At 43.5% G+C, this 20,840-nt stretch overlaps 1 protein-coding gene across 1 annotated transcript; it reads left to right on the top strand.

The window, feature by feature from the left end:
* Positions 1-555: 555 nt before the first annotated feature.
* Positions 556-19,974, top strand: RTCB (RNA 2',3'-cyclic phosphate and 5'-OH ligase). The gene is made up of 12 exons (XM_032836548.1): positions 556-727; positions 3,524-3,602; positions 4,791-4,858; positions 6,596-6,695; positions 7,386-7,542; positions 9,123-9,279; positions 10,887-11,046; positions 12,212-12,387; positions 12,891-13,079; positions 13,767-13,877; positions 15,203-15,322; positions 19,503-19,974. Exons 1-12 carry the CDS (start codon positions 635-637, stop codon positions 19,608-19,610), a joined length of 1,518 nt encoding a protein of 505 aa, XP_032692439.1. The 5' UTR covers positions 556-634; the 3' UTR covers positions 19,611-19,974.
* Positions 19,975-20,840: the final 866 nt, after the last annotated feature.

The raw sequence follows: 20,840 nt of genomic DNA, 5'->3' as shown, positions 1-20,840 counted from the left end.
CGGGCAGCCCGGCTGCCCGCCTGGACTGCCGTCTGTCTGCTCATCTCCAGGGCGCGCCTCTGGCCATAGTAACCAGCCCATCGGTGTTCGCTGGAATAGCGGGTAAACTGTCACCTTCATTCTTTGGAACGTTCTTTTCTGACAGGAGAGTGATTTAACGTGCATCCACAAATGCGTCCTGAAACATTACACGTGTCCAGTCATATTTATTTAAACAGGTTTCGCGGCTACACGCATCTTTTTTCCCTCCCTGCTGGGAACGTAAACTCCACGCAGATTTTCATTACAGCAGTTGGACCTGATCCAGACTCAGTGCTGAAAAGCACTTCCAAAACAAAGTGTGACTACAAACTCGCTAAAAACGACTGCATTTTAGTTCAGCTTTGAGTCTGAAGAGGGCTCGTAAATATCCAAAAAAGATAAACACTAGAGGGCAGACTAACTTAACGAGACAAAAGCGATTTTTTGTGGCGGCCATGAGTTTCGAGCCTCGACGCTTGCCGTCGCCCATCCTGCGGCGGAGTCTACTGCGCCTGCGCGTTGGATTCCGGAAGGGGGTGCTTCAGGCCACGGGACAGCGCGGCAGCGTCTCTTCAAAGGGGAGCCGGGAGTTTTCGCCACCGTTGTCGCCGCCATGAGTCGCAGCTATAATGATGAGCTGCAGTTCTTGGAAAAGATCAATAAAAACTGCTGGAGAATCAAGAAGGGCTTCGTGCCTAACATGCAGGTGAGGCGGGGAAGCAGGGAGCCCGTGACGGGGCCTTCCCGGGGGCCCGCGGCGCCTCCCTGCCCAACCGGCCCGGCCTTCCTCCTCGTTCTCTCGACTCTTGGCTTAGCGCGGGGACCGTCCCCGTCCCCACCCTCCAGCCGGCCCCCCCTCCCGGCGGGAAAGGTCCCCAAAGCGGAACGTTCCGGGGGAATCCCAAGTGAACGCGAAATTCCCGCTTGCAAAATGCTTTCGCGTCGAGGTCTCAGAAACGCACCGCAAGACGTTACATTCTCGAGCTTTAGAGACGTGAGGGGTAGTTGTACACGGTGGCCCAGCCAGTCCCGGGTGGAGTCGCTGGGGTGGGACTCTGTTCCTGAGTCATGCTGGCCATCTGGGTGACGTTTACAAGACCTTTGTTTGCTGAAGCAAGTTATTAGCATTCACCGTTCAATAAAGCGTCTTTGCCTCTCGCAGCGGTCTAGAAGATTCCCAGGGCAGGGTCCTTGTTTTGAATACTCCCTTCGCTAAGGATGGGCTGGTGACACAGCTTCCTCTAGCCACCTCGTAAGCTCAGCCAGGACTTGATGCCCCTTTTACTTCTTTTCTCCGACGGAATGATCCCTTTGGAGACTTGGAACCCAACACCACGGAGCGTGGAAGCCTGGGTTCACTCTCTCTCGCAGGCTTCGTTGCCATTTGTGTCTATTATTTTCCATTAAAGGGAAGAAAACAGTCGTTTGCAAGGTTCGGGGGCATATGTTGTTAAATAGCTTTTGAACGCTTTTAAGGTGCCTTGTAAGTGTATTAAAAGGTTTGCGAGTCTGTGTTTTGGTAAGAGTTCCTGATAGCCACTGCACTCTCTTCCTCAATATCAGAACTTACTGAGTGTCCCCCATGAGCAGAGCGGGACTCTGAGAGGAGAAAAAGGCCATGGTCATAAGATTTCCTTTTTGCTGTTTTCTGTTTAACCAGTTTCTGTCTAAGGAATCTGGTTCCCTGAATGAAGGAATAGGAAATAACCATGACATGATGGTCATGATAACACACGATCAGTGTCTGGTAGTGATTCTGGCTTCACTTTTGATACACACACTTGCTGCTGATTTTGCCCAAGAGCCAGTCTCATCTTGCCGTTGGCAGTTACGGTTTCACTGTTTGTACACTTGACTACCACTTCTCCCCTAAGAGCGGAGACTTGAAATCTCAATGTACTACTCTTAAAGTTACTGACCTTTGTACCAAGGTTGAATTCCATTCCCGTACTTGAGAGATGAGTGAACTTCACAATAATTACCATATTTATCCTACTTAATCTCCAGTAAGACCCACATGCTGCACTAAAAATTCCTCTCCCCCAAAACACCCCCCTCCCAACTTTGTCATTTTTGTGTCTCCTTTATATCTCCTGAATGTCTTGCAGCTCCAGTGATGTCTCTTGTCTTTGAAGAGCTGGTTCAAACAGTGAGCACCTGTCAAGCCTCTCCCAGCTCCCTAAGCTGCTGAGCTGCTTCCTCAGTTTTTTCTATAGCACTTAACTATCAGAGTGCTCCTCTCATTGCACCCTTGATTTTCTAGTCTGGGCTGCATCCTGGGCTGGAAATTCCTCGAAAACAGCATCTCAGGGACACCTGGGTGGCTCGGTCAGTTAAGCGTCTGCCTTTGGCTCAGGTCATGATTGCAGGATCTTGGGATCAAGTCCCGCATCGGGCTTCTTGCTCCATGGGGAGCCTCCTTCTCTCTCTGCCTGCCCCCGCCCCAACAGATGGGTGAAATCTTTAAAAAAAAAAAAAAAAAATCTTTTATATTCTTCATATCTTCCCTAGTGCCCAGTACAGTGCCTAAAACATAGTAAATCCTCAGTAAATCTTTGGTGAATTAATAAAATGTGCTCCACAGAGAATAATACTGGAGACATTTTGCTTACACTGGTGTTGTTATTCAAGCAGAGGTCCTCTTTCTTATAAAAGAAAGAAATTTGTCCAGGTGATTGCCCTCCTTAGGTGGGCAGCTCCTTCATAGTCTTTGATCTCATAAAAATGTTCTGGCCTTAGGTATTACATAATTACATTCTTCCTTGCCATTTGTATTTTTTGTCAAGCTCCTTTAGCCTCTTAAAATTGTGTAGATTCTAGAACTAAGCACACAGCTGTGTGTCTACATGTTAAAATTTTTTTACTCTTTACCAAAGTATTGATTTATAAATGAGCGTAGGACAAAATAAAGTGTAATGTGCTGTTGTCTCAGGCACAGAAAAAATACTACAGTCAGATGACTGCATTTTTATATTTAGAATCTTAACTCTTTTGATTCATCTGTTTATCAAGACCACTGATTTTTAGAAGCACAAGAGTAGTAGGACTTTTGGCCTTGGTGAGAGCATAGTTAGAAGACTTTTTTTTTTCCTAGAGGTTTTATTTGAGAGAGAGAGAGCACCAGTGGGGTGAGGGGCTCGATCCCTGGGACTCCAGGATCATGACCTGAGCTAAAGGCAGATGCCCAGCCAGCTGAGCCCCACAGGTGCTCCAAGACTTCTTTATCACACGTGCAAAAAATTCTTGTTGAATTCTTAAGTGTGGCTTTAAGAATAGGGGAATAAACAATTTGTGAACATTGCAGGATACATTTTTAAGACCTACTTAAAGATATGAACATCTCATCTTTGTTAGGAAGTTTTCTGCTTGCTTAAGGTAATGAGAAAGTGTTCTATAAAGGGTAAAGTAAAATAAATGTTCCGTATGGCATTTGTATTCTAACCAGTGCCTGCCTATATGTCATGGACATTTGCTCAGAGTTTTTCCTTTTCATTCTTACCAGGTTGAAGGAGTTTTCTATGTGAATGATGCTCTGGAAAAATTAATGTTTGAGGAATTAAGGAATGCCTGTCGGGGTGGTGGTAAGTACTTCAGAGTTCTACATGTGGCCATATAAACAACATTTTCCCTGTGGCATGACAGTGGTGACTCAGTTATAATCATAAAAATACAAAAGTATTGTCAGGTAATAATCAAAACTTTTAAATGAGACCAAAAACCTTTGTGATCACACTGTTAGCCGCCTGGCTCTGTAGAAACTGTGTGGAGCTGGGTGGACATGGTTGGTTTCACAGCTCACCTTGGACAGTTATAACGAGCTACCATTTATTGTGCACTTACTATGTGCCAGGCACTTTGCAAGGCACTTTATGTAGATTACCTCATGTAGTTCTGAATTTTAAGAGGAAAATGTTATCTCTGTTTTACAAATGTATAAGGCAAAACTCAGTGATATTAAGGGGTTTTTATTTAGTCCAGTTGCATAGCTTCTCGGTGACAGAGGTGGATCTCTTATTCAAGAGTGTCTGATTCCAAAGTCTGCATTTTTAACCAGTATCTTGATTAGCCTCACTGAACTTCAGCTAATCTCATCGTAAAGGGGAGTTGATGACACTTATCTTGCCGAACAGCAGCAACGTTTAGGGATAAGTGTATGAAGCTCTAATGTAATGCTCTAATGGTCATAATGGTATTACAGTGGAACCTGGATTTAACCCTTTTATTTTTGGCTCAGCAATCTAAATCCCACCCCTCGCCCCACCAGGACGTCCTGACTTGCCTCAAATGACACCGCGACCAAGTGACACCAGAGCTAGAGCCCCATATCCCCTGCCTCTCAGTCCAGTGTTGTCCCAGCTCTTCTGCATTGCCACCTTTGTCACTTAGAGTAAAACCAGTGTTGATTTTTTTTTTCTTTGGGTAAATAATACTATTGAAAGAATTTGTTTTTTTTATTGCGTCGGCAATAAAACCTTTATTAGTTGTTTCACATTTCTCAGTACCATGTGTGCAAGGAACCTTTTCATGGTATGCACAGATGCGGACAGGACGTCTGTGATTACTCTGGTTGCCTCCCAACCTTCCTGTACGTGCGCTCCCTTCTCGATGAGGCACCCTTCCCACTTCAGCCCAAACGTCCTCTCCTGCTTTGTTGTTCTGGTAGTCCGGGCCACTACCCCTTCGTTTCATGCAAGCTAGAAACATATGAATATATGTAATGTTAAAAATCAACTGCGTCCCCTTTCCTAATACTGAATTTTTGTCTTCAGGTGTCGGTGGCTTCCTGCCAGCCATGAAGCAAATTGGCAATGTGGCAGCCCTGCCTGGGATTGTTCATGTGAGTCCGCGTTCAGAGTTTGAATCATTTATATTTTCTCTTAGACTCAGAGTTCTCTGAGTGGATGAATGGCCAGGCCTAACCAATAGTGGTGTCACTCACACAGTGACCTTCAAACTTCCAGAAATAACCATGGAGTGTAAAGCTGTAATTGAGTCTGGATAACATCTCAGTTTCTGGTTGCTTTTTGCTAGAACCTGTAAGCATCTGAAAAATCTTTGAAGTAGTTTTGTTTTCTTGTTTCTTCATCACAGTACAGCGTTATTACTGGACCAGGGTACCACCATGGAAAGTTTCACTCTGGCCCCATTCAAGAGGATGGTTGGAGAAAGAATAGAAGTGTAAGGGTTAGACCTGTGGGGAGGAAGAAAGGACAGCACAGGTGTGGTAGGCATGATTGGGAAAGGAGCGTGGTGGTGGGAACAGGTAGGCCTGGGTGGGGCAAGGTGCAAGGGGGATCCCTCCACAGTCTTGTGTTCAGGTTCTACCATCACAAGAAGATGTAAAATCCATACAACAGGCATTTTTTTGAGCCCTTTATACCATTTATTGTGCTGGCACTTGGAAGGAAAATGAAAAGAAAGGGCTTTTGCGTGTAAGGAACTCTTAGGTGTCTAGGTGTCTGCATTGACCTGCAGTCTTCCTGGGTCAGGGCCCTTTCCTAGGCGTCAGATGTAGCAAGTGTACAGTATTCATGCCAGCAAAAGGATTACATTTGCCAATGATTGCTTCAACACTAAGGGCCTGTATAAATCAGATATTTCCCTTAACTTTGCCTGATGTGACCACAATTTATCCATGTCTAAAGATTGTCTTTAAAATGTAATTCTAGGGGCACCTGGGTGGCTCAGTGGGTTAAGGCCTCTGCCTTCAGCTCAGGTCATGATCCCAGGGTCCTGGGATAGAGCCCCGCATTGGGCTCTCTGCTCAGCAGGGAGCCTGCTTCCCTCTCTCTCTCTGCCTACTTGTGATCTCTGTCTGTCAAATAAATAAATAAAATCTTAAAAAATAAAAAATAAATAAAATATAATTCTACTTTGGGTGTCTGGGTGGCCCAGTTAGTTGAGTTTCCAACTCTTGATTTCGGCTCAGGTCACGATTTCAGGGTCATGGGATCGAGCCCTGCTTTGGGCTCCACACTCAGCGGGGAGTTTTAAGATTCTCTCCCTCACCCCCTCACCCTGCTCTCACTCACCCTCTCTGAAATAATAAATAAATATTTTTTTAATAACAATAAATATTTGTAATGTAATACTACATTGAAGTTAGTATGTGGCCCTCCTACAGTGTGTCATACTGAGGCTTTTCTGTTCCAGTTTCCTTAGTTAATGGTCAGACTTTATTAAAAAGGTTTTTTGGGGCGCCTGGGTGGCTCAGTGGGTTAAAGCCTCTGCCTTCAGCTCAGGTCATGATCCCTGGGTCCTGGGATCGAGCCCCACATCGGGCTCCCTGCTCGGCGGGTAGCCTGCTTCTCCCTCCCCCTCTGCCTGCTTCTCTGCCTACTTGCGATCTCTGTCAAATAAATTTTAAAAAATTAAAAAAACTTAAAAAAAAAGTTTTTTTCCCACTATTTTTAGCCTTATGATTAGAAGTTTTTACATTTAATTTCCACCAATAGAGAAGGTTTCACAAAAACAGAATCTTGATTTGGGGAAGGCTTCAGCCCAGAGCCCACGTGAGAATTAATAGTCTTGTCTGGTGGAGAAAGCTGGATCTCATTTTCTGATTTTCTTTCAGCGATCTATTGGACTTCCTGATGTCCATTCAGGTTATGGGTTTGCTATTGGGAATATGGCAGCCTTTGATATGAATGACCCTGAAGCGGTGGTGTCCCCAGGTAAGGTCACTGTGCACGTCTGCCGTCAGGGGTGAAGCATTGTACTTCTGAAATAGAGTGTGGACATCTCTCAGTCTCATGTTCTATCCTTTCTCGTCCCCTCATTTACTGAGAGGATGAATTGTGGACACTCAGAGGCTATTAAAATATCAATTAAAGCATACATTTATGGATAATTATTTGGGCTTCTACTATATGCCAGGCACTTTTTAGACATTGGCTACAAAACAAACAACACTTTGCCAGCAAATTATGTGTCTTCTTTGTGTCCCAGTTAATTCTCCGGCAAATGTTATGTTAGTAATGTTAACTCCATGTGGCATTACTGTGAGGAGTAAATGACCTCAGCTGTGAAAAGTACCTAGCACAATACAAGGCCCTTAGGAAATACTGGGTAAGTGATTACTCTCATTATCATCGTTACGATTAACATCTAGTTGTATACATCTTTTTTAACCTTGTCTAGATGATACTTATTGTTCATTACCACCTTACAAAGTACCCATAGTATGGACATTACTTTAAATGTTTTGATGTCATCAGACTTTACCTACTTTGTGGGCTGCTTTTAAAAAATGATCTTCAAAAGAAGAGCTGTCTTTCAAACCCATGTTAATGGTGAGAAACCACAGGTAACCTTGCCCAGCTGCCCGGTGTTGCTGATCTGTGACTAACTTCTCTATTTCGCAGGTGGCGTCGGCTTTGACATCAACTGTGGTGTGCGCTTGCTAAGAACCAATTTAGACGAAAGTGATGTCCAGCCTGTGAAGGAGCAGCTTGCCCAGGCTATGTTCGACCACATTCCTGTCGGCGTAGGATCAAAAGGGGTCATCCCCATGAGTGCCAAGTAAGAGGACAAGATTCCAGTAAACGGATTGGGAAGGAAAGTAGCCACGTGACCCTCATATTCATAACCAGTGCAGGATGCTTAGGGAATGGGGACTGTTTAGTCACCTTTCAGGAAGTGGTAATGAATTGTTCTTTTACACGTGAGGTCCGCCCCCCCATTGAGTAGAGAGATTGGTCACGTGATGTTCCTTAGAACAGCTTTGACACACATCCGAGTGTACAATGGAAAAAGGCCCACTAACAGTTATCGAGCACTTCTGCATGGAATGCCCTGTGCTATCGTATACGTCTGTCACGTCATGTCATCTCGATAATAACCCTAATGTTATTCCCAACTGACAAGAAAGGAAAGTGAGGTTTAAAGAGGTAGTAGTAAGCTAGTAAGTAAAGTCAGGGTTCAAACCAAAGATCCTTTGGCTTCAGAGGCTGTGTTCTGAACGGCCTTTTGTCAGTGAGCCTGTAGTTAGCCACGACCTTCCTTTTTGAATGATGGCACTGAATGTTGTATATTAGCCAGGATGTTAAATATTTCAGTGGTAGAGAATGAAAGTGAAGGCCACAGCATAACTGCCTTTTCAATGGCCATTGACGGTACCATCATGGCTCATGCAAAGCTGCGCGTCTTAAACTCTGCAGAACATGTGCTTAACAAGAATGTTTCTTTCGCATCTTATGTTTTATCTTTAAAATTCATGTGACTTTTGCATCCTAATTATATATGTGTACATACGTTCATACCATTATTATGTTTCTAGCTATTACCAATTCTGCATCTCCTCTCCAGTAAAAAAAAAAAAAAAAAAATTGGAGTAAACATACATTTGGAAGATCTGTGATTTCATGTGGTCCCTGACATGCAGCCCTGGTTTGAAAAGCGTACCTAGAACATATAAATTCTAAGGTCTTCGTAAATATTTTAGATAGGAATTTTTGTCCTGTATCATAAATAATATTTGAAATGCTATAGTAGGGAGATGACATTGACCATTTAACCTTCCAGATAGTGTGTTGGGAGGGCTGGACCTTAGATGAAGATCAAGGCTGCTTCCTTCTAGGGATGTAATGTATGTGCCCCTTCAGAATGCATGTGCACTGAAGCCATGTAGTATTTCTGCAGAGGTACCTTCAAGTTCTTCCTGTGCCACCTGAAGGCATTTACATAGGTTTATTATTTGGCTGTAATTTTTCATAAATTATTAATGAAGGGGTAGCTGTGGCAAAGTTAGTGGTAGTTGGTGGTATGTGAGATGACAGTTATGTGATGACAGAAATTATCTGTGCTTTTCAGAGGCAAATCTAATGTAAAAAAGATTTAAAGAGGAGAAGGAACTGAATGAATGTCTAAAGAACGATAATCGTTTCTAAAACGATCCTACTATATTATATCACAATTATTTACATAGCTGCTTTCCTCCAAAAAAACTGGAGTTGCTGAGAGCGTAAACATGGCATCTAACACAGCGCCTGGTATATAGGCGAGAGTAGATGGACTGTTTCCTTTTGCCCTTTTGAGATGTGGTCATCTCAGCTTTTGTTCTGTCTTGGCTGTGAAATGACCAGACCTTATTACTCCCTCAGAGACTTGGAGGAGGCCTTGGAGATGGGAGTGGACTGGTCCCTGAGGGAAGGCTATGCCTGGGCTGAGGACAAGGAGCACTGTGAGGAGTATGGAAGGATGTTGCAGGCCGACCCCAACAAGGTCTCCGCAAGGGCTAAGAAGAGAGGCCTCCCTCAGGTAACACGTGGGAGGGGCAATGTGCTGGGTGGGGGAGGGGTTTCCTACGCTTCTGTTGAGGCAAAAATGTTGTCTTCTGTGTAGTAAATATATCCCCAGGTTTTTCACAGTATATCAAAAAGAACACAAATTTATTTATACCACATTCTTACTCTTTTGAAAAAGTGTTAGGAACTTGCAGGTGTTCATAAAACAAGATGTGCTGAATTAGAAATAGGAGAAAAATCGGCTATCCGTATAAGGCTTAAAAATGTATGCCCAGGGGCGCCTGGGTGGCTCAGTGGGTTAAAGCCTCTGCCTCCTGCTCAGGTCATGACCCCAGCGTCCTGGGATGGAGCCCCACATCAGGCTCTCTGCTCAGCAGGGAGCCTGCTTCCCTCTCTCTCTGCCTGCCTCTCTGCCTACTTGTGATCTCTCTCTCTGTCAAATAAATAAATAAAATCTTTAAAAAAAAAAATGTATGCCCAAATTACATATGTACATATTTGGACAGTTCACAGATGTGGCTATTTTCTGGAGTCTAAGATGAGAAGACATACCTTATCCATGAGATAAGAATATATCACATGTTTGAAATCTATAGCTAGCGGCGATGGCATTGCCATTGATTCACTCTGACTGTGGGCAAGTCTCTTTTGCCTGAGTCTGGTTTTGTTTTGTTTTCTTTTTTAAGATTGTGTCAAAGAGTGAGAATACAAGCAGGGGAGAAGCAGAGGGAGAGGCAGGCTCCCCGCTGAGCAGCCCCCCCCCCCCCGCCCATGTAGAGCTCAATCCCAGGACCCTGGGATCATGATCTGAGCCAAAGGCAGACACTTAACTTGACTGAGCCACCCAGGCGTCCCTCCGAGTCTGGTTTTCTTATCTGAAAATCACAGTAGTTAAAACTAGGCAGCCTCTAAAGATTCTTCCAGCACTTCTGTGCTGCGGTCCCTGAATCCTCTATCAACTCCAGTTACAGGATGTACTTTCAGTGGTGGATAATGGTAGGTGTCAGCAAACTCAGAGATGTTTCAAAACTCATTTGAACTTGGACCTTGTTTAAAAATTCACACTCAGGAGTTTATCCCAAAATTTGACCCTTGTGTCCACACCTTTAAAGTATCCTCTGAGCCATTTAATGGTCTGAATTTGGGTTTATGAAGCTTTCAATACATATTTGTATATACCTCAAGCAGGTAATGATACAGTGAGTTTCAGGAGCTACTCTACCATATTTTTTATTGTGTATTGCTTTAAATGCATGAAGCATTTCTGAGGCTCAGAAATTTCTTTATTGTATAAAACTGATTATTTTTTGTTATTGGTTGATTTTATCAATTTGCTTTTTAAATGGATTTTTAAAAAGCAAATAGTAATCTGACACCTCAGTCCATTGAGTGTCCAACTCTTGGTTTCCGCTCAGGTCATGATCTCATGGGTTGTGAGATCTAGCCCCGTGTCAGGCTCCCCACTCAAGGAGGAGTCTACTCGTAGGCTCTCTGTCTCTGCCCCTCCCCACCCAATTTGTGCAGGCACATTGGCTCACTCTCTCTGTCTCTTTCAAATCAATAAATAAATGTTTAAAAGTGGAATAGAAGTCATTTTATCAGACATTCTTACTTTTGCAGTTGGGGACCCTGGGAGCAGGCAACCACTATGCAGAAATCCAGGTTGTGGATGAGATTTTCAATGAGTACGCAGCTAAGAAAATGGGCATCGACCATAAGGGACAGGTGTGTGTGATGATCCACAGTGGAAGCAGAGGCTTGGGCCACCAAGTAGCCACAGGTATATTCTCAATCTCATTTTTGACTCAGTGCTCAAACACGCATTTGTGGGGAACCAAATAGAGATTTCAGAGAGGAAGCTCTAGAACTATATACTGTGTAGGTTTTTACTACTTCACTGGTGTTGTCATAGGAGATTAAATACTTCACATACACTGTTTCATTTATACACTTATGATGTATGCAAGTGTGTCTCACGTACCTGTACTGCAAGATTGAGTGTTGTGGTGGATTCAGTGATGAAATTGGCAAGGAACTGCCCTCACGGTGTCTCAAAAAAGAGATAATCACGTTAATTAAAATGAAAAGGTAATACCTGATAAAATATTATAAGACAGGCCATGTATAGCATTTAGAAAAAATACATTGGAAGTGGCATGTTGAACACATACTGTTTGCAGTTTGGACAGTCATGCACAAAGGACATTCATGACCAAAAGACAGTATGGACAAAAGCAGAAGTCAGGCGAATAGCAGCAGGGTCACTTTGGATGACTGATAGGACGTGTGGAAGCATTTATGCGTTTATGAGAAGGTATTTATACACGTGGAAATTACTATAAACCTTAAGTTGTGTATTATATGGTTCATCCTTGTGTATGCATTTCATCCTGTGGGAATTTAATAATTTGGACCAGTGTGACCCATTAAAATATTTAATCTAGCAGATGTATGGAGCACTGACTGGTAATTCCGAATTCTCTCCTGAGTACTTCTCTACACTTGGCCACGGATTTGATTTTCCTGCTCTTCTAGCAACTTGTCTCCAATTCTTTTCTGTTAAATCACTAAAATATTATTTTTTTTAAACCATGACAGTAATAAAATATATTTTACTACTTGTGTTCATTCATTCTCATGCCAGGAAAGGAGAAACTAAGACCATGTTGTTGCTGTGTGTGTACACCTCTCATTCCCTTTCCAGGTTCCTGCAGGGAAGGTGTTAGCTTTGTAGCCCACATTCTTTGTGTCACATAGCACGGACAGAAGATTCTCAGTAACTATGTCTTGACCAAGCAAATAGAGGAATCTAGAAACACTTCAAGGAGAAGTTGTATTTTATTTGCTTTTTAAAAAATGGGTTTGAATGTAGCCTAATTTTCTGCAGTAAATCTCAATTATAAAGGGAAAAGCAGCGTCTTTAGACTTGATTCTGTCTTGTCCAGATGCACTGGTAGCTATGGAAAAAGCCATGAAGAGAGACAAGATTATAGTCAACGACCGGCAGTTGGCTTGTGCGCGGATCGCTTCCCCAGAGGGTCAGGACTACCTGAAGGGCATGGCAGCTGCTGGGAACTACGCCTGGGTCAACCGCTCCTCCATGACGTTCCTAACCCGTCAGGTACGGTTGAAGTTGCTCTTTGGTTACTTGTGATGAGGTTTAAAACAGAGCCCACAGAATCCAGTTTTCAAAATCTACGTGATAAATATTGGCAATATTGGCAAACTCTCTAGGCTTTTGAAGTCTCCTTAAACCAAATTAGCAGAGTATCAGGTGTGGGGAACGGGAGAAGAAGAGAAGCCAAAATTGTTTTTAGAATTTGCCTTGAGCATCAGATAGGATGGACGTGCGTTCACGGAGACGAGACGGCTGAGGAAGAAGCTGTTCTGAAGGGTGGAATGAAGAGTAGCCCAGCAGCTTTCCAGTCAGAGTTGGCGTTTCCGGAGTGGCATTTGCAATGTCGTGTAAAAGATGGTTTTTGTATTTTATGTGAAAATAAATAATACTGCTGTGCTTGAGCTCGTAAATTCCTCACTCCCTATTGGAACAGACCAGCTGAAGTCCATTAGAGGAGTTTGGAAGAGCTGGTTCTGGCTGCTTTTAACATGGGCTTGTCCTTTTAGGCTTTTGCCAAGGTCTTCAACACAACCCCTGACGACTTGGACCTGCATGTGATCTATGACGTTTCTCACAACATTGCCAAAGTAGAGCAGCACGTGGTGGACGGAAAGGAACGGACGCTGTTGGTTCACAGGAAGGGATCCACCCGAGCTTTCCCTCCTCACCATCCCCTCATCGCTGTCGACTACCAAGTATGTACTAAGCCATTTGCGGTGTTAAGCTGTGGGTGCGTGATTTAGGTCTTTCTGAACATGAGCGAGTTTAAACAGAAAGGCAGCAGTTGGGAAAGGTCTTTCCTTCCTGGGAACAGTGATTTCCGGTCTTTTGTGAAGCAGTGACTCCCACCTCATCTTTGCCTGCCTTGGGAGGTCTAAAACATCCCCAGTGGGGCATCTTTTACTCCGTAAAGGTGATCTTTTCAAGGCCTCTGAATGATTGGAAGGCAAGATTAAGATTAAACTCAGTCTGTTCCTCTCTCCTCCTCTCTTGCTGTCTGGCTGTGGTAGAGGTAGAAGGGCCCTTAGCCTGCTCCCATTTTCCCTGTAATAAGGAAACCGGAATCTGGAGAGGTCAGGCACCTTGTCCTGGAATGTTCTTCCTAATGACGTTTCCCTAAACATTTGAATTTGGCTTTGCTCTTGTGTTGTCTGTCTCTGCTGCTTTTCAAGTCCTCACGTTTTTCATTCCTTTCCACTTCCCTCTCAATTATCCAGGAATTAAAGTAATGTCATAGTAACAGTTGGGAAAGCAATGTATTTAGAGGCCCAGGTTCCTCCCACAGTCCTGCAGTGCAAGAGGAAGTGTAAATCTCAGGCATAAAAAGCTCATCTAAAGTTTTTCTAAATGGTGGTATGTTTGATTTGTGTGTGCTTCCTCAGCTCACTGGACAACCAGTGCTCATTGGCGGCACCATGGGCACCTGTAGTTACGTTCTTACTGGCACTGAACAGGGCATGACTGAGACCTTTGGAACAACTTGTCATGGAGCGGTAAGGAAAACAGAAACTGACTTAGAAATGCTCTCTTCAGTTTAATCGTCATTTTACGTTTCGACATTGGGCATTAACAAAATTGAAGTTTGGATCCGTCTTGTCTTCTACCTGAATTTATTCTCATGATATATACTGTCTAGTGAACCAGCTAAGGTCACCTAGTATCTCTACCTTAGTGGTCATTGTAGGGCGAGGGACTGTTGCCCATCTCTGCAAGCCCACAAAATCCAGACTGGGAAATTGCCACACTGGCCCCACCAATACAACTTTGACTGATGCACGGTCACATCACAGCTTATGTCAGTGATTCACTGGACCTAGTCATTTGCATAATTTGTCCCTTTCTAGGTAGGTCCACTCAAGATTTGGGGGATTCGCACATCAGAGCCCATACATAGATGCACACCTATCTCACCATATTGCCTCTTCTAAGCCGGGGGTTGGCAAACTTTGTAAAGCACCAAACAGTAGATATTTGGGGTCCATATGGTCTCTATAGTAGCTATTCCATTGTGCCACTGAAGTGAAAAAGCAGCCATAGACAATACATAAACCAATGGGAATTACTGTGTTCCAATAAAACTTTATTTGCAGAAAACAGGTGGTGGGCCAGATTTGGACCACAAACCAGTTTGCCCACCCCTGTTCTGAGCCATGAGAGTGCTTAGCTAGTGATGGAGTGGCAGATTGAAACTCAAGAGTACCTTCTCATAAGACAGACCCTAACAAACATATCTGAGCCTTCCTTTTTCTCATTTCCAGCTGCCTCCAAACTCCTCTTTGTAGCCCAGTGATCAAAACCAGCACATCTCATCAGCAACACCCGGAGGCTTTTTTTTTTTTTTTTTTTTTTTTTTTTTTTTAACGTCACAGTTAGGGTAGGGAGTTTTGGTACCAGCATCTAGCAGAGGCTAGGGATGCTGCTGAACAATCTGCGTGACATAGAATTATCTGGCCCAAAATGTCAATAGTGCCAAAGTTGACAAACTGTTTCAAATCACAAGGTACAAAGTTTTTATGATGACAGACCTACTGTTTATAATTAAAATCAATTTATTTATATTGAATTGATAATTGTAATTAGAAATACAGAACTAAATCTTTCAATACTGAATGTTTTGTATAGATGGAAAGTTGTTTTCTAGAAGGATATGAGATTTGTAATGAAAAAACTAAGGTTGATTAAAAAGAAAAAAGATTATTTTCTAACTCTAAAGTCAAGGAAAAGGCATATAATTCCAAAGGATTAAATAATTGCTGGAGTTGAAAATAAATTGTAGCTCAGAATTTATAAAGTAAAGTTCATTTCTTTTCTAATCTAGGGCCGTGCATTGTCCCGGGCAAAGTCTCGTCGTAATTTAGATTTCCAGGATGTCTTGGACAAACTGGCAGATATGGGAATCGCAATCCGTGTTGCATCACCCAAACTGGTTATGGAAGAGGTGAGTGAAATTTTGATAAATATTCAGCATAAAACTGTCAGTGATTTATGCTACTGCACAGCATAATTTTTGGTATTGCTTATCAGATACTATGTTTGTTTGTTTTTAAATAACCTCAATTATAGTTTATCGTTGTCTTTTGTTTGGAGATTAATTACAAGGCAAGTCACAAGAATGATTCTTAACTTTTTTTTTTTTTTTTTTAAAGATTTTATTTATTTGAGAGGGAGAGAAACAGGTAGTGAGCAGGGAGGAGAGAGAGAAGCAGGCTTCCCGCTGAGCAGGGAGTCTGAAGCCAGACCGGATCCCAGGATCCTGGAATCTGCTAGGATCATGACCTGAGCCGAAGCAGACGCTTAACCAACTGAGAAACCCAGGCACCCTGATTCTTAACCTTTCTATGTATTAAACTTTAAAATTGTTTGAGCTGATTCATTTTAACCTTTCTTTTGCACAGCTATTATATATTAGAATTTGAAAGCAGATTTTAAAAGACAACGGTTTTATTTGATTCACAAGGGAGCCAAGATTTTGTTTAAATTATATGTATGTACATACTCAATTTTAGAAGCAGCATAACTTTTTTTAAAAGTTTAAGAATAAAAAATCATGTAGAAACTCAGTATCCTAACACAACTGTTAACCTCCCTTTTTAGGACACTTACTGTCTTCCTTTTTTTCCCCTGAATGCTTTTTTTTTTTTTTTTTTTAACTAGTTATAATCATAGATTACATTTTGTGGTCCTTTTTCTAATTTCTTTTTCTCCCCTTTTTTTGCTATTTTCTTTTTTTAATTTAATAGGTTACTGTTATACTGTTTGTAAGCATCACTTTTTAATGATTGTCAAATATTCTACCAGCTAAGGACCATAAGTTTCTGCCCATGTTCGACATTTAAGTGGCTTCCAAATTTTTGCTACTATAAATTAAGTTGTAATGCGTGAAGCTTTTTTCCAGCTGTTTTTGGTTTGGTTTGGTTTTGGGTTTTTGTTTTTAAGATTTTAGTTATTAGAGAGGGAAGCACAAGCAGGTTGGGCAGCTGGCGGAGGGAAAGGGAGAGGGAGAAGCAGTCTCCCTCCTGATCAGGGAACCTGATGCAGGGCTGGAGCCTGATATGGTTCTCAATCCCAAGACCCTGCAATCATGACCTGAGCTGAAGGCAGACACTTAAACAACTGGCCCACCCAGGGGCCCAGCCAGCTGTTTTTAATAATGAGAGTGAAATCCCGAGAATAGACTTACTGAGTCACAGAGCATGACAAAGCCTTATTTCTTAATAACAAGTAATTTTTTTCTCTGATTTTAAGAGTAAGGAGCACCTGAATGGCTCAGTCGATTAAGCATCTGCCTTTGGCTCAGGTCATGATCCCAGGGTCCTGGGATCAAGTTCCATGTTGGGCTCCCTGCTCAGAGAGGAGCCTGCTTCTCCCTCTGCCTCTGCCTGCTGCTCCCCATGTTTGTGCGCACATGCACTCTGTCTCTCTCTCTTTCTCTCTCATAAATAAATAAAATCTTCCCTCCCCCCACAAAAAAAGAATAACACCTATTTATGGGGCGCCTGGGTGGCTTAGCTGGTTAAGCATCCAACTGTTCGTTTCAGCTCAGGTCATGCTCTCAGGGTTGTGAGATCGAGCTGGGTTCCGTGCTGGGCATGGAGCCTGCTTAAGAGTCTGTCTTTCTCTCTCTCCCTCTCCCTCTGCCCCACTCTTCCCTCCCTAAAAAAAAAACAAAAAAACACCTGTTTCGTTAAGAGATTTTGGAAAATGCAAAGAAGAAAACAAAGCATCTAAAATTCCACCAACCAGAGATCACTTCTATTGACGTTCGGTATTTTCCTTTTGTGCGTGTTTTACATATGATTTGTTAATTCGCTCAGGAAATGCTACGCATCTATAGTCAGGTGCTATTCTGGGTATTAGGGGTACTGCAGAGAACAAAACCAAATCCCTTTCTTGTGAAACTTAGCACATAATAAAAAATGTAGTACGTTAGATGACAGGAAGTGCTATAATGTACGAATGGGACAGGGATAGGGAAAGATAGGAAGTGGATGCAGTTTTAAATAGGGTGTAGTGACACTTGAAGACCTAAAGGGAATGAGGGAGTGGGCAAGCCTTCCAGGCAGAGAGAACAGCCACGTGCAGAAACCCTAAGGTGAGATTATGCTTAGAAGTTGGAGAAATATCAGGGAGGCCCCTGACAAGAGCAGGCATGGGGGAGCTGAGGCCAGAGGTTAGGAGCACCAGATCGTGTGAGTCCTTGCCTTTCCTTTACAGAAGGACTTTTGCTCTTCCTGCTCTGAGTGAGGTGATGGGAAGACATTGGAGAATTTTGAGCAGAAGAGTAACATGATCTGGCATGCTGATGAGAAGAATCTGGAAGAGAAATTGATGATGCAGAAAAGTGGGGGGGGGGTCACTGGAGCAGTGTCCTTGGATAGGTGAGAGGAGATGGGATCGAGTGTCCCAAGTGGATGGGGTTGGTCCTTGCTAGGAGCTCAGAAAATGAATCCTTAATAAAAGAGAAGGTAGGATGCAGGTAATCAGGGAAGTGGTGGTGAGATTATATGGAGATTCTGTTCTGATGGTTTCTCTTTTTTTTAGTGTAATAGAAAGTAGTATCAGCAACTAAGAGTGAGAATGCAGGGGAAGGTAGGAGATAACCATGTATGAGAACAAGTAATCAGCCTGGTGAGATTCTAGGTGGGTGCCCGCATAGCAGCCGGGGCCTCCTTGTGCTCAATTCAGTGATTGGGTGTTTTTCAACTATATCAGCTGTACAGGTGCAGGCTTGAAATAGATGTTGAGTTAACTTTGACTAGGTTTGCAAGTATAGTGCAGTGGAAGAGAAGCAAGGCTGTTGAGGGCTTGCAGGGAGATCAAACGTCCCACAGGGCTAACGGATTGATGGAGACGGCGCACAGGAGGGAGTGAGCTGGAAACCTAGCTGTGGTCACCAGCCCGGCGTGCTTGAGACGGGGATTGTGGAGGAGTTGTAATCACTGGTAATGACAGGTTCCGGGTTATGGCCCTGGCTGGGAGGGAATGATTGACAGTCAAGGAGCTAGAAGCCAAGATACTGAGAGGGACCTCTTGCTAAATATTGAAACCATTTGAAATTCTAGCAGGATAGAGTGGCAGTGAGCCAGGAGCAAGAAGTCTTGCAGTAACGCTAGGGAGTGCTTCCAAGTCTAGCAGGTTAACTGCAGCAAGAAGAGGGAGTGAGACACGATGACCGACGAGGCCTTAGGGAGAAGGGAGTGGGAATGATCTAGAAAGTACCAAGATGAGCACAGACACCTGGCACACCATTGGGCCTAATGACAGGACCACATTTAGGAGGGGAAAATCGCTGCTACTTCAAGTTAGAAGTGGAAGTAACATCCCTAGAAGAGATCTCTGTTTCCACAAGAACAAGAGGGTGAAGGGAATGTTCCGAGCAGAGGGCAGCAGGGAGAGGATTCTGCACGTGACTCACTGGAAGGAGGCCAGAGGCTGCGGTGTGAAAATTAGAAATTGGAAGGGAATGGGAGATGAGCTAGCAAAGGGTGTGCACGGAGCCCTATGGAAATTCGCTGAGAGGAGCTGCTGTGGTGCGGGGAATAGGGAGAGAGGATGTGTGATGAGACTAGTTCTGACTGGGAAGGGAGGGGGGAGGTCTTGCTGGAAACTCAGAAGAGTGTGCGTGTCCGTATGTAGACAGACAAACATACAGACGATGTTGGTAATACAGATGCATTGAATAACTTTCCCTTATTGTGAAGGTAGTAGCTGTTCATTCCAGAAATTTTGACAACTGTAGAAATAAAATCAGAGTGGCCAATAACTACCAACCAAAGATAATGATTTGATGCATTTCCTTTCTGTTGGGTATTAGTGTTGTGTGTGTTTTATTCAGTTACATTAACTGTTTTTGCTAGTTACACAGGTAATATATATGCAGTGGGAAACTATGAGACATACAGAAAAAATATAAAACCAGGTAAAAGTGTTTATGTTACTATTCTCTTACCAACATCGAGTTCAGTTATCATCTTTGTATGATACACACACCATACACACACCAAAAAGAAAACTCAGTATTATTTTAACGTGCATTTCTTTAATCCCACGTGAAGTTTAATGGTTTCAAGAATTACACTTTAAGTAGATTTTTACATTGTTTAACTCCTCCCCTTTAGGCCCCCGAGTCGTATAAGAACGTGACGGACGTGGTGAACACCTGCCACGATGCTGGAATCAGCAAGAAGGCCATTAAGCTGAGACCGATTGCCGTCATCAAAGGATAGAACGCTGACCGCAGCCGCCAGCGCCACTGCCCCTCATGGGATGGAGGTGGATGGAAACGCTCCTCAGACATCAGACTCCAGACCCGCAGGCTCCCAAGTGCACATCTACGACCGCCCGTTCCCAAGGCATTGGCAGGCGGCTGCTGCTCTCGGAAGCCAGGCCTGTAACATTACCTTCCAGGAGGAGTCCCACTGTCCTCCCTGATTGTCCCCCAGGTTTTCGTGTTGGGGGTGGGTATAGATCAAGATGCTGCCTCACTCAGTCATAGAAGTGTGTAGCCAGCAGAACGAAGTTCGTGCCAGCAAGCCCTGTTTATATTCTGAGTCATGGAGAGCGTTCTAGTAAATAAGGTTTTCAAATGTTTCCTTTCCCTCCTCCTTTTGTCAGTTTGTCCCTTCACCCACCCATCCATCCCCTTCCCCTGAACCCAGCAAAACCCCGACCACCACTCTCACTTGGGAAACACCCACGGCGTCCTTTCCAGATGGGAGATGAATGGATAGTGGGACACGTTGAGGAGGGAACATGTACGGAGGTGTAGGAATAGGGGCTCAGAGTAATTTTCCATAGACTGACTTCTTTGCTCATCCTAGATATGAGGCAGAGTCCTGCCGTACCTGCACAAGGCGCCTGTGGGGAGCTGTCGTTAAGTAGGCCTGGTCTGGTAAACTGTTCCGGGGTGAGGTCTTGCACAGCAGTGGCGGCAAACCTGCACAGAATGCTGAGTATCTTTATATTCGTGGTTGAATTATTATAAAAGCCTTACATGACTGAGGTGTTAGCAGTGGTTCTGTTGGACAGGTTGACTGGTGCCATCTAATCAGATTTCGTGTTCTGTACTGTGACACCTAAAGATGTGGAAGGGACAGGTTACTAAGGCCTTTGTTGAGTTTGAACAGCCAGTAAAATAGAAAAATCTAATAAAGTTGCAATATGTTGTTTTATCTTGTGCTTCATCGTTTATTCCTTGGGACAGTTAGTATTTGTGCTTGATTCACTTTGCTAAGTGCTGTTGCCTGATTTTCTCCCAGGTTGCTTTCAGTGACTCACTCTAAAATATTCTTTCCTAAAACTTACCCTTCAGCTTACAGTAAAAACTCTCCTTGGAGTATCTTCTAGATGCTGCCGTTTGGAAGGCTGTAGAAGACCGGCTTCCTCTGAGAAAGATCTGATAGGAATTAGCCTAGCATGTCTTCACTCTGAGCTCCCCTTCACCTAAATATGTTGGT

The sequence above is a fragment of the Lontra canadensis genome, unplaced genomic scaffold (genome assembly GCF_010015895.1).
Source record: "Lontra canadensis isolate GAN:19392208 unplaced genomic scaffold, GSC_riverotter_1.0 scaffold93, whole genome shotgun sequence".
NCBI lineage: Eukaryota > Metazoa > Chordata > Mammalia > Carnivora > Mustelidae > Lontra > Lontra canadensis.
Note: the sequence above shows the minus strand (reverse complement) of the source record. Positions and strands in the feature narration are given on the sequence as shown.